We start from the raw sequence: 13,092 nt of genomic DNA on the forward strand, positions 1-13,092 counted from the left end.
GGTTGAACTCTGCTCTCTTGCTCCCACTCAGTGTATCCTAAATATCAGCAGAGTTGGTTTTTTTTGTTGCGTGTGCCAGGAAATATCAAGTAAAAATGGGAGCTACCTGCTGGCTTTAAAGCTGTTCAATTGATTTATAAAGCAAGCTTAGGAGAGTGTCAGAGTTGGAGGCAAGTCACCAAGCTGTTCTAAGTGGGTTGGAACAAACTTTGTGTTATTATTCCAACTTTCCTGTCAATCACTATAAAAACAAGATGCTTGGATCTTATTTGTGTATAGAACTTTTTGCAATGGTTTTTTTTTTTTCTCATAGCTCTTTTATTTTGGTGAATTTTTTTTTTGGAAAAAAGAAAGCCTTCTGGGCTTTGAAAATTTTATTATATGGTGACATGTTTGCCACTGCTCGTGTCAGCAAATTTTATATGGCTATGTCTGTTCCCTAGTTTTATACTTGTAAAGGTTTAATTGCAAATGTGATGAAACTGTATAAACCTAAACAAGTTCCAATATCTGTATTGTTCTCTCTTGTGGGCAGCTGATCAGTATCTTCCAGACACCATGAATCATGTTCTCAGCTGTGTGAAGAAGGAGAAGGAGAGAACAGCAGCCTTCCAGGCCTTGGGTTTGCTTTCTGTGGCTGTGAGGTCTGAGTTTCAAGCTTACCTACCAAAAGTCCTTGAAATCATAAAAGCAGCTCTTCCACCAAAGGACTTTGCCCACAAGTAAGTATGTGAAGGTTAGAGGAAGAAAGTGAAACACCTGTTCTCTGTATAATTTTTGTGATGTGGGATCAAATTATTGTATTAAAATCAGAGGTATTTCTGTAAGACCGATAACAGAGAAGTGGGATGAGGAAAGATGTTTGAAAAATAGCAGCTCCTCTTAATTAACTTTTATATGGTCTCTTTCCAGGAGGCAGAAGTCTGTGCAGGTTGATGCCACAGTCTTCACCTGCATTAGTATGCTGGCACGAGCCATGGGACCCAGTATCCAGCAGGACATCAAGGAGCTTTTGGAACCTATGCTGGCTGTGGGCCTGAGGTAAGTACAAGGCACAGGAGCACATTTTTCTGTTAGCCACTGGATGGCATTGTCGGCCATACAGAATGAGACCTTGAAAGTCTTCAGATTGAGAAGGAGGATTATTGCTTTTAAATGATCTTTCAGAAGATCAATATAGCTCTTTCAGAAGAATAAAATGTTTTAAGTGTTAATGCGTCTGTTGAGTTACTTAAGAGCGTTGGTCTCTGTGCAAATAAATCTTTTTGTAGAACAACTAGTGAACTCAAAAGCCTTTACTTTCCACTATTCAAGCACATTTGGCAACAGCCTGCAAAAATTTAGAAAGCCTCTGAAGGCCAGCAGATTTCTCCTATATCAAATTGGCAGGGAAGGAGAATTGAAGCACTGAATTATTTGCTCCTAGCTTCTTTCACCTTTGGAGCTGACAGTTCCTACTGGAAATTTCCTAGCTCATGAAGCTGTTAGTATGGGAGGGTATGGAGAAAGTATCCAGGTAGCACAAAGCTGATTAGATTAATGTTGCCATCTGGATTTTAATTTAGTTGCCTTTGTGTCTAAAAAGCACAAGTGTAAGGGATTGCTTAGATTTGTAACAGTATTCTAGCAATATCGCCTAATGTAGCAATGTGTGCTGCAGTCCTGCAGTTTGCTGGCCAAGTTCACACAAAAAGGTCATCTCATGTGCCTGAGTTCGTGCAAGGACCTTTGTGCTCTGCTGGCAGGCGTTGCTGTGATGTGTGAATGCCCACAATTATCTTCTGATGGGCAAAGGAATAAACAAAAAGGTGAAATATGCACCTCATATTGTTTCTGTTCTAATGACTATCTGCCTGCTTCTTTCCCTCAGCCCTGCTCTAACAGCTGTGCTGTATGACTTGAGTCGTCAGATCCCCCAGCTAAAGAAGGATATCCAGGATGGGCTGCTGAAAATGCTCTCCCTTGTTCTAATGCACAAGCCTCTGCGACATCCAGGCATGCCAAAGGGCCTTGCCCACCAGCTTGCCTCCCCTAGCCTCACCAACATCCCAGAGGCCAGCGATGTGGGTAGCATCACCCTTGCCCTTCGTACACTGGGTAGCTTTGAGTTTGAAGGTAAGATGAAATAAGGAAGCAGGGGGCCAAGGGGTATAAACACTAGTGCATTGGAGTAGAGTACAAGTAGCAGGAAAACTCTGAGAGCACTTTCTTTAAACTCCTGTTCCCTGGTAAGACCAGTAATTGAGGTGTAAACCTGTGTTAAACTCCTCATCTTCTTTCTAGGCCACTCTCTGACTCAGTTTGTTCGGCACTGCGCAGACCACTTTCTGAACAGCGAACACAAGGAGATCCGGATGGAAGCAGCCCGCACTTGCTCTCGCTTGCTTACACCTTCCATCCACTTGATCAGTGGTCATGCCCATGTGGTCAGTCAGACGGCAGTGCAAGTTGTGGCTGATGTTCTCAGCAAACTGCTTGTGGTTGGAATAACCGACCCAGGTTAGTGTGGGGTTCAGAGAAAAGCGTTCTCCTACCACATGTTAGTTTTAGCATGTGAGCAGGTCATGATATTAAGGTTGTGGTAGAATTTGAACATATTTGCTGGTAACTTAAGCTGTCGTTCTTTACAAATTAAGAAGATCTCCCAATTTCTCTTCCCAGATCTTGATTTTTGAGTTATTAATGAACACTAGTGCCAAATGCTCAAACTGTGCCCTTGGCAACCCTTTAAACTAGGAAGAGCCCTGACACTTCTTTTGCTGTTGTTCTGTGTTGTGGCCTTCAACTTTGTAGTTTGGGAAGGGATTGGTCCCTTCTGTTGAATCTTTCTACTTGGTTTTTATTCTTTCAGTTGCAATATGGTAACCTGAGATGAGTTCATTTTCTTCACACTGCTTCCAGATGTGCCACTTGTAGGTGCAAGAGGTTGGCATTGTACTGATCTGGGTATTGGGGCAGTGCTGAGCAGCACTGAATCTGCCAGGCTGACTTACCCTGTTTCTCATGTGTAAAACACTGATCTATAGTGTCTCATGCTGGGGAAGCTCTTGGCATTTCCCTGAGGTTGTGAAGAATTTTTGAGGCCAGCTTGTGAGTAAGGACAATAATAAGAACAGTTTACTGCACTTAAAGAGAAACAAATGTGTTCTTGCAGACCCTGATATACGTTTCTGTGTGTTGGCTTCTCTGGATGAGCGATTTGATGCTCACCTTGCCCAGGCGGAAAATTTGCAAGCTCTTTTTGTGGCCCTGAATGATCAAGTATTTGAAATCCGAGAGCTGGCCATCTGTACTGTGGGCCGCCTGAGCAGCATGAACCCTGCTTTTGTCATGCCTTTCCTGCGCAAGATGTTAATCCAGGTAAATGAAGAGGGATGCCTGCAGTGAAAATAGAGTACTTGGTATTGAGATTAAGATGGTGTTAAATAACTGGGCTATCTAGCTGCAGTGAATGTGTGGGAGAGTGGGGGAATATCTCCCTTTTGGAAAATATTTATTACTCAGCTTAGTAGGTTTCAGGAAGTCTTTTTAGTGATAGATGTTTGGACTGGAGCTCTAAGGATGTATTAGAAAGGAAAGGATAGTAGTCATTATTTCGCCCCACATTCATCGTGCTGGAGTGCTTTCCATCTGTATTGAGGAAGAATGTTCTGTGCTTTTTTTTAGGTGAATGGATGGCACCACTTCATAAACGTAGATGGTTTTGGAGCCAGCTATTCAGTTTTATGCTATTAATTTTAGCTTCAGTTAGACATAAATGACTGCATGGAGTGTAAATGTAGAACACTCTTTACAAGCGCTGAGATTGTTTTTTCTTTCTGTTATCATTGGACAGGAGAGGAGGAAATCCAAAGAATTTTTGCCTACCTTTATTTTCCCTGTTCTCATGCTTCCATTGTCTGTTCTGCAGATTCTAACAGAGCTGGAACACAGTGGTGTTGGCAGGATTAAAGAGCAAAGTGCCAGGATGTTGGGTCATCTGGTTTCTAATGCTCCACGCCTCATTCGTCCGTATATGGAGCCTATTCTTAAGGTAGAGTCTCTGTACATTTCCTGGTGACTTTGGAGTGAGATGATACAGTAAGTGGATACATGACCAGGAGCTGCAGTTCTTTTGCTTCATCATAGCAGGAAAAAATCAGATTGGTGTGGATGTTACCCACAGTAATGCATGTATGTGACAGTGTAGTCTAACGATTCTGGATTTGCATAAAGTTAGTGAAATGAAAGTTTCATTTACTGTTGAAATGCTCACCATGATGCAAGTTGAGCCCCTATGGAATCAATTTCGGGAGTAAACAAAAGGAAAGATAATTTTGAGTGGTGTACATACAGCAAGGAGTCTTCTGAACACATTCTACTTTGTTCCTCTGTCACCTACTAGGCACTGATTGTGAAACTGAAAGATCCTGATCCAGATCCAAATCCAGGGGTGATTAACAACGTCCTAGCTACCATAGGGGAGCTTGCACAGGTAAGGATGCTGCAGGTACCTCTTTGCCATGCTTGTCAGTTGTTAAGCTTTTAGCAATGCTAGATGAAGGACTTTGATTTTTGTCTTTCAATAGGTCAGTGGGCTGGAGATGAGGAAGTGGGTGGATGAGCTCTTCATTATAATTATGGACATGCTACAGGACTCCTCCCTGCTGGCCAAAAGACAAGTAAGTGTTTGACAACTGCACTAAACTTGCCATCTGCTGTGACCAAAGCTGTAACGAAATACTCGCGTGTCCCATCATAGCTGCTAAAATGAACCTTTAAGTCACTCAAGTCTCTCTTGTGGAGTGTATGGTCACACTCGTGGCACACAGGTCAGGGATTGCAGTGCCTGTCTGTTGTAATATAGTGCAGAATTGTGAAAGGAAAGGAAGAACGAGAAAAAAAAAGGAAACAGTTTTTATTGGAAGGCTTAGACTCACTGAATTTAATGCCTATTTGAATTGCATCTCTGAGTGAGGGCAGTTATGGCAGTCAGAGTCCAGCAAGTTGTTGATTATCATTTTCTTTACTATTGCTTATTAAAAAACACTCTTTATAGAGGCTTTCAAATCATGGGCTAAGGTTTGCAGTGTGATCCTAAAAAGCTCAAAGAAACTTTAGAGAAGCTGAATGACTGATGGATCAGGAGACATAATAAATTCCCTGGTCAAAATTAATCTTCTCTGGGCTTGATCTTCCCAGGTGGCACTTTGGACACTGGGACAGCTTGTGGCCAGCACTGGTTATGTGGTGGAACCATACAGGAAGTACCCAACTTTGCTGGAGGTGCTTCTGAACTTCCTGAAGACTGAGCAGAACCAGGGCACCCGTAGAGAGGTATGAATACAAAGCTATCACACAACCATTTCTAATGGTTGTGTGAGAGAGAGAGAGAGCTGTCAAATAAATGTGTCTGCATAGATTTGGGTTGGGAGGGGTGGGGAGGGAGGTCAAAGTCATTGTTGTGGCTGACAGAAGTGCAATAAGGAGAATTAAGAGGGTGAACATGTTAAGTCAGTGAAATGACCTCCAGCCATTAAATGGAAAGCACTAATGTTTTTTTCAGGCAGTCACTTTAGTTCCAGATCTTCTCTCTTTAATCCTCAGGACCTCTCCAAACATGTGGGTTCATGTGTTGACTTTTGCCTTGCTGATGAATTTCTGATGAATTTTCTTTTTCTTTCTGTCTTATCAGGCTATTCGTGTGTTAGGGTTGCTGGGTGCTTTGGACCCTTACAAACACAAAGTGAACATTGGCATGATTGATCAGTCACGAGATGCTTCAGCTGTCAGCCTCTCGGAGTCCAAATCCAGCCAGGATTCTTGTAAGCATCTGAATTTCTTCAAGTGAATAGCTTTATAATCTACAAACAGGTCTTGATTTTTTTTTTTTTTTTTATTATTTTTTGATTTGTTGTTACCAGTTTGTCTCCTCTTCTTAACAAATTATTAGTGTACATGTTTTCACCTAATACTCGGGTGCTCCTGAGTGCACCTAATACTAGGCTGCTTCAAGACCATTTAATATGTAGCTTGTGACACTACCTTCTTTCTCCTAGCGGACTACAGTACCAGTGAGATGCTGGTGAACATGGGAAACCTCCCTCTGGATGAGTTCTATCCAGCTGTCTCTATGGTGGCACTGATGAGAATTTTCCGAGACCAATCCTTGTCCCAACACCACACTATGGTAGTTCAGGCCATCACCTTTATTTTCAAATCTCTTGGGCTGAAGTGTGTGCAGTTCCTGCCCCAGGTCATGCCAACGTTCCTTAATGTAATACGGGTTTGTGATGGTGCCATCCGAGAGGTGAGTGTACTAGGGACCACTCCTTCCTTCCTGTTCCACTGCCCTAACATAAGAATCCATTTTTTAAAAGAGAATGCGACTGGCTTTGGGCATTGCTGTGCTATGTGTTGCTGCCAAGCATGCTGCAGAAGTGAGGTTCAGCTTTGCTTTTTCTTTCCTGTGAGCATTTGGTAGAATATCCAGTGGAAACAATTTTTCTGCTGCTTATTGAAACAGCTGCTTCTGAGTGTAATCCTTAGAAGGCCAATATTTGATTCTGGTTTTTTTTATCAAGCTGGTCTTGTTCAGGAAAACAGCCTGTGCAGCTTCCAGAGCTTTCAGTGATCTCTGCATTAATGTACTGTTGCAAACAGTATTATTAAATAATAAAAGTAGATTCTTTAAATTTCTGATGCAACCATGTACTTTGGCTCATCTGTGAGAAGGAAAATTCAATTTGCTACAGTCTGCTAACATTCAGAGCAGTGTGGGTGGTGATTCCACAGCAGTGCTTTCTCTTCCTTCCCACTTAAGTTACAGTTTTAGAAGGAAATGAGAATTGTGTGAAGATAATAATGGGCTTAAAGTTCACCTAACCAGAGATGGCTGCTGTTTGCCAAGCCTTTTCCTCAGGCAGCTGAAAATAATCTCTGGGGTGGGAAGGGCAGTTTGTACTAGTTATTGGTGCTGTGTTTTATAGGTGGGATGGGTGCTCCCTTAGCAGAATCCCAACCCTGCTATAGAACCGCTGTTTTCTCCCAGACTGAACTACTACTCAGATTGGAAGGAAAACATCTCACACGCCTGGGTTGGCCGAACTCCTAGACCTGACTGATCTAACTTGCTTGAAAGCTATGCAGTTGTGCACACTCTGTTTAAAAATTTTCAGGTAAAAGAAGATGGTGAAAGTGTACTGGGGAGAAGAGCTGAGGTGGGTATGCGTGACACTAAAGCCTAAAGGAGGCAGGTCCTTGTCCTATATGTAAGCATCCTCTCACAACACCAAAAAAAGGCACAGTACAGGAGGTCAGGGTTCATTTTTGGTAAACATAGGTGTACTGCTTTCACTAAAGTAGCTGATGTTATTTCCTACTTAGATTTCACAAAAATCTGTTATCTCTTTTTCTGAGCTCCACATTGTATTTTGTTGCTATAGTCTTCAAATACTGCATGAAGAAATGAAATTTAATATATGATAACTTACATTTTCCTTATTTTATCAGAGGAAAAAAGACTATATACATCTATTTTGTGGACAAAGTGATTTAACCCACATTATTTCATACCAATCTCAAAAGTAAATTCATTGTCATGAGTGAGTGCATAAGATTGTATTGGGGCAAAAGGAATTGCAAAACTGTCATAGTATATCCAAATAAAATTGTCTCAGTCAAAATTCTTCTATGGTACAATCAACCATCTTTCAAAAAAAAGTAATATTTCTGGCAAGGACCAAACTCTCTTCCCCAGTAACTTTTCACCAATATATCTTGGTGGGGATGGGAAAGAGTACAGAAAGAGTATCTTAAAATGTGTGCCAGTTTGGTTTACAGGCAGGGGGAAAAGATTAGGGGCTAAATTTTTGGAAGCATCCTTCAAACCTAAATTGCAAAGCTCTGTAGTTGAGGTGTTTTGTGCTTGCAAGTCTGTTCTGACACTTTATAAATTTGCTGACACATTATAAACCCCTATTTGTATGCTTGACTGTCTAAGGCTTTGAGCTCATAAAATTTTTGATGTAAGTTGGGCGGGGGGGGGGGGAACCCAACCAAAAAACCCAAAACTATCCCCCCCCACCAAAAAAACCCAAAACCCAAACCACTGAGCTGAAACTGCCAAGAATTTAGCCTCAGATTTTGAGCGTATAGGAGCTATGCATGCTATTTGTTTGGTAAATGAGCTTGCAATTGGCCTGTGAAACACCGTTTACCCAGTGTTGCTTTGATGTTTGAATAAGCTACATTGATCACTACACACTTCTTCCTTCCAGTTCCTGTTCCAGCAGCTAGGAATGTTGGTGTCCTTTGTGAGGAGTCATATTCGGCCCTATATGGATGAAATTGTCACCCTGATGAGAGTGAGTACAATCTTTAAGCCCACATATTACTGTCAGAAAAGGTGGATAGTGTTTCTGTCATTATCAAATGTATCAATTACTTCAGAAACTCATATGAAGTGCAGAATTCCATGTATTTAAAATAATAATTGTACTTTGAAATAACGTGTATTTGAAACAATAATATACATTATTACTAGTAACCGCAATAAGAGCAGCTCCTAGGTTCTGCTGGTGCCTGAGTTCTTTTGAGCACTTGGATTTGGTGCATTTATTACTTTCAGAAACATAGTTTTAGCAAGAGGTGTTTGGAGTTCCTAAATAGGTGGCATTTCACTTCATTTTCACTTACTGTTTGCAAACACTTAGAAGGATTAGGAAAAATCAGTTGCTTAGAGGTTGTTTTTAACAGCTATAAATATACCGAAGGCACAGAGTGTTTTTAAAAACAGACCAAAACTGCCAATTTATATTAGTCTATAAGGGAAGTATAGTCCTTCCTCCAATCTTGATTTTATCTAGGCACTGTCTCCTACAGTTTTCTTTTCTTGTAATTGGTACAGCTCAGTTGAAGAACTATTTAATCCCCCCCCCCCCCCCTTTTTTTTTCTTTTGTAGGACTTCTGGGTCATGAACAACTCCATACAGAGCACAATTATCCTACTTATCGAGCAAATTGTGGTAGCTCTAGGAGGCGAGTTCAAACTTTATCTGCCTCAGCTCATTCCTCACATGTTACGGGTCTTCATGCATGACAATAGTCAGAGTCGCATTGTCTCTGTCAAGGTGAGTGGGAAGCTGCAGCAGCTGGGTTGATTTGGGTGTCGCCAAGGCAGGTGCATGCCCAATGTGCCATGCTGCAGCAGGGCTTCTTGCTTGTGTGTTCCAAGCAAATGGGAGAGGTGCAGTTCAGCAGCAGCTTGGTGTGAAATGATGCAGATAGTACTTTGTTTAAAGTGCAGGGTTGAAGCAACTTTTCACTGGATACTGACTTATTTAAAATGCATCTCTTTCATGACTTTGAGTGACATTGGGTCATTTTTCCCTCCAGTTATTGAATGCGATCCAGCTCTTTGGAGCTAACCTGGATGACTACCTTCATTTGTTACTACCTCCCATTGTAAAGCTATTTGATGCCCCAGATGTCCCAGTGGTGGCTCGCAAGTAAGTGCTGGTGGCTTTGCAGTCTCTTTTTTTGCCTGTTATATCCAAGTTCTGCAGTGGCTGCCCTAGCCATGTGTAGGATGAAGTATTGCTTAGTTCCTTCCACAGGTTTGCTCTGTGTTAAATCATTATGGAAGGTTATTTTTGGTTGGACATCACAGCACTGTTACTAGCTTTTCTTGGGTATAGATTATTACTTTCTGGTTCACACCTGCCAGCATTTTAGTCACTGCAACTTGCAAATTGTCCTGCAAGTACTAGCTGCATTAACAGTTCTGGTGACCTGTTTTTCCTATTACTGTTGATGCCTAGCAGGACTGAGCGTGAATCACTTAAGTATTTTTACATCTCGTTTCTCCTGTCTTATACAATAAGAGATAAGTCCTCCCTTCTTTCTGCTCTGACTTTAGAGCTGCTCTAGAAACAGTGGACCGCTTGACAGAGTCCCTGGATTTCACTGATTATGCTTCACGGATTATTCATCCCATCGTGCGAACACTAGATCAGAGCCCTGAGCTACGAACAACTGCAATGGACACCCTCTCCTCTCTGGTGTTCCAGCTGGGAAAGAAGGTAATATTCTTCTTGGGCTTGAAAGCTCATAGAAGGATGGACTGTCCCAAAGATCAGGGCTTTAAAGTCGAATATTTGTAATGCACTCATTCTGGATTTTAAAGAAAACAGATTTTTCTTCTCTTAGTTGTTTCTGGAATCGGGAGTTACTGAAATAAAACTTTCAGAATTGGTTTCTTATAAGATCAGTGAAACAAAGGTGGAATTCTACTGCTCTTGGTGAGACTAACTAGCTTTTGATGCATTCCCCTGTACAGTACCAGATTTTTATCCCGATGGTGAACAAAGTTCTGGTGCGACACAGAATTAACCATCAACGCTATGATGTTCTTATCTGCAGAATTGTAAAGGTGAGTTGACAAGTATATAGTAGTTTGCATAAGGGCACTTTGGGGGTATTTTCACGTTGAAACAGATGTAGCTGGAAACCTCACTTTGGGTTACTCCTAAAATGAAGAATGGTTGTTGCTGTATTTGTGTGTTAAGTATAGCTTTTTAAGGAGACTTTGAGATTGCATTGGGAAAATTATTGTCAACTGGTATCAATTATTTCCTATAGAAAAATCACTGCAAGTTCTAGGTAAGAACTTAGACTTGTAGCCAGTGTCATTACTTTTTTCTCAGTAGTTCTTAAATGTGGATTTACCTTATTGTTTCCACAGTTTCAGGACTTAAGGAGACCTTGTTATCTCAGTATTTTCCATAGTATGTCTCACATTTCAAAAACTCAGTAACTGCTTTGCAATTTGGTTAGTGTGGAACAAGCCGCACACTGCTGTTCTTGGCTTACTAGTGAGTCAAATAGGAAAGAGTGCTTTTTTTAAGGTGTATGATTTTTGCTTTTAATACTAGGAGCTAAGATTTCTTAACAGTTGCTTTCAATAAAAGAGGGATATCATTTGAGTTCTCTGGTTTATAAGGTGTAATCATTATAATGAAACACAGTTTTGCTTCACAAATTTTGCTGTGAGATTGGATAGTGCTCTGACTTTATCATCCATTTGGCTTGTAGAAAATTGCTTTTGTGTGTGTGGGTGTGATCTTCATTGTAAGCCATTTATTGCAGGGCTATACTCTCGCTGATGAAGAAGAGGATCCCCTGATTTATCAGCACCGAATGTTGAGAAGCAACCAGGGAGAAACTTTGGCCAGTGGTCCTGTGGAAACAGGTCCCATGAAGAAATTACATGTTAGCACCATCAACCTGCAGAAGGTAAGACTGGAGCATTGCACCACATGAGTTTGCTACTGAAGGGAGGAGCTATTGTGTCACATCTAAGGAGTTTGTCCAGTGCATCTAAACTGCATTTATTTACGTATCTTGTCTATTGCCAGTTCTGTACAAAACTGAGGTCAAAGTAGCATCTGAGACTCTCTTTAAAATTAGAAGGTGCTAAGCAACTTTAAAGATAGGAGCAGCTGAATGATCAGACTATTAATGGCCATGAAGTAATCTTGACACTTTTTTATTATGTGAAGTATGAACAAAACTTCCTAGATCACAAGGAATCATCTGTAGGTTCTAGAGACATCTATTTCAGAGCTTCTGCCTTTTTTCATCAGCCACTTCTCTTATATCTTAGTGCTATATTCTCTTGAAGCGGGTATAGAACTTAATAGCTAAGCACTGGCTAATTTGAACAGTTAATGTGTGTAGCACTCAGTTCAGTAATGGGATGGATTGGTTTGAAAATGCTGGACTTCAAAATGTAATTCTAAATGCATTAAGTATTTTTAAGCTGATGTTTCAACAGTGGCTTCAGCTCAATGTATTTTTGTAGGAAAAGAATTATTCATGTTAAATACTTGGCATGTCATGACAGGAATACATTTAGGGAAGATTTCTTAGAAATGAGACTGAAGTACTGCAAATTATCTGGTAAAGGTAATGGATTTCAGGGAATCGAAAAGGGAATCTCAGCAATGTGACTTGGAGCTGTAAAGAAGTAATGCTGCCTGCTGATGGATTCCCCCCCCCCCCCCCCCCCTCCCCCCCCCTCCTTTTGGATAGTGCTTCATTTGGTAGTTGAATTTTCTTGCTTTGTACTGCAGGCCTGGGGAGCAGCAAGAAGAGTTTCCAAAGATGACTGGTTGGAATGGTTAAGAAGACTGAGTTTGGAGCTGCTGAAAGATTCCTCCTCACCATCCTTGCGGTCATGCTGGGCCCTGGCTCAGGCATACAATCCCATGGCTCGGTAGAGTAGTTCTGTTTTTTTTCAGATCACTTGAAATTGCAGATGCAAGCCATATATTATAAGGAAAAAGGAAGTTACTTAAAATCTCTTAGGTTCCATAAGTATAGATAGTTCCTGCTTTGGGACAAATCAAATAGCTGGCAACTTGATTTCATTTCCACCCTTCCCAGTTGGCTGCTCCATGATGTGCACAAAATCTTTCAGTGGAATTCTGTATGTTAGTCTAGGAATAACATAAAGCACATAAAAGTGAAGCTGGAAAAACAGCGGAGTATGAAATAGTTTCAAGGATCTACTGTGAGTGAATAAAAATACCTCTGCGTGGAGTAAGCCGCAGTGTTTTATTTCTTTTGCAACCCGTATATCTGGGGAAACTTTGAGTTTCTGTAAGCAGTTGCCTGTTTATCTCTTCTTGATGATATACACTTGTCATCTCAGTGCATATGAATCTGACTACTGCTGTTAGAAAAGTGTTCATTCCTGGTTTAATTTTGTCTTAATGTAAGTTTTATCGTTTTTGAAATAGAAAGGCAAACAGCATGATGAAAAGTCAGCAATTCCTAGGTAGGCAGAGGTAATGCTAGCGTCTTCCATGTCTACTCCATGCATCTCAAACCCATCCCACAGTATTTCTCCACAGTACTAGCAGTGACAAGGGCTGTCGTCGTATCTGTTTTTCATCACCTTTCTTCCTTCTCAAGCTTTGCCACTAATGCAGACTCCAGCTATTGCAGTCCTCTGGTGAGCACAGAAAACACTAGTGTTGCAGCACGTGTGTCCAGAGAAATGTACAACCATCTCTTTCACTACATTCACTTGTGATCTAGTGATTCACA

At 41.1% G+C, this 13,092-nt stretch overlaps 1 protein-coding gene across 4 annotated transcripts in view; it reads left to right on the plus strand.

The window, feature by feature from the left end:
* Window positions 1–13,092, plus strand: part of MTOR (mechanistic target of rapamycin kinase) — a 68,131-nt gene that overhangs the window by 6,507 nt on the left and 48,532 nt on the right. For 2 of the 4 annotated variants that reach the window (XM_075520197.1, XM_075520199.1), the window contains 19 exons: window positions 536–722; window positions 913–1,041; window positions 1,871–2,115; window positions 2,284–2,499; window positions 3,155–3,360; window positions 3,911–4,033; window positions 4,385–4,474; window positions 4,569–4,661; window positions 5,182–5,316; window positions 5,675–5,804; window positions 6,039–6,289; window positions 7,158–7,199; window positions 8,259–8,345; window positions 8,943–9,110; window positions 9,376–9,488; window positions 9,899–10,061; window positions 10,319–10,411; window positions 11,128–11,274; window positions 12,114–12,256. In XM_075520197.1, the coding sequence (XP_075376312.1) occupies window positions 536–722; window positions 913–1,041; window positions 1,871–2,115; window positions 2,284–2,499; window positions 3,155–3,360; window positions 3,911–4,033; window positions 4,385–4,474; window positions 4,569–4,661; window positions 5,182–5,316; window positions 5,675–5,804; window positions 6,039–6,289; window positions 7,158–7,199; window positions 8,259–8,345; window positions 8,943–9,110; window positions 9,376–9,488; window positions 9,899–10,061; window positions 10,319–10,411; window positions 11,128–11,274; window positions 12,114–12,256 (2,761 nt within the window). The remainder of the gene's footprint in view (window positions 1–535; window positions 723–912; window positions 1,042–1,870; window positions 2,116–2,283; window positions 2,500–3,154; window positions 3,361–3,910; window positions 4,034–4,384; window positions 4,475–4,568; window positions 4,662–5,181; window positions 5,317–5,674; window positions 5,805–6,038; window positions 6,290–7,157; window positions 7,200–8,258; window positions 8,346–8,942; window positions 9,111–9,375; window positions 9,489–9,898; window positions 10,062–10,318; window positions 10,412–11,127; window positions 11,275–12,113; window positions 12,257–13,092) is intronic. The other 2 variants (XM_075520198.1, XM_075520200.1) reach the window with 1 other exon arrangement.

Source organism: Mycteria americana, chromosome 18 (assembly GCF_035582795.1).
Source record: "Mycteria americana isolate JAX WOST 10 ecotype Jacksonville Zoo and Gardens chromosome 18, USCA_MyAme_1.0, whole genome shotgun sequence".
NCBI lineage: Eukaryota > Metazoa > Chordata > Aves > Ciconiiformes > Ciconiidae > Mycteria > Mycteria americana.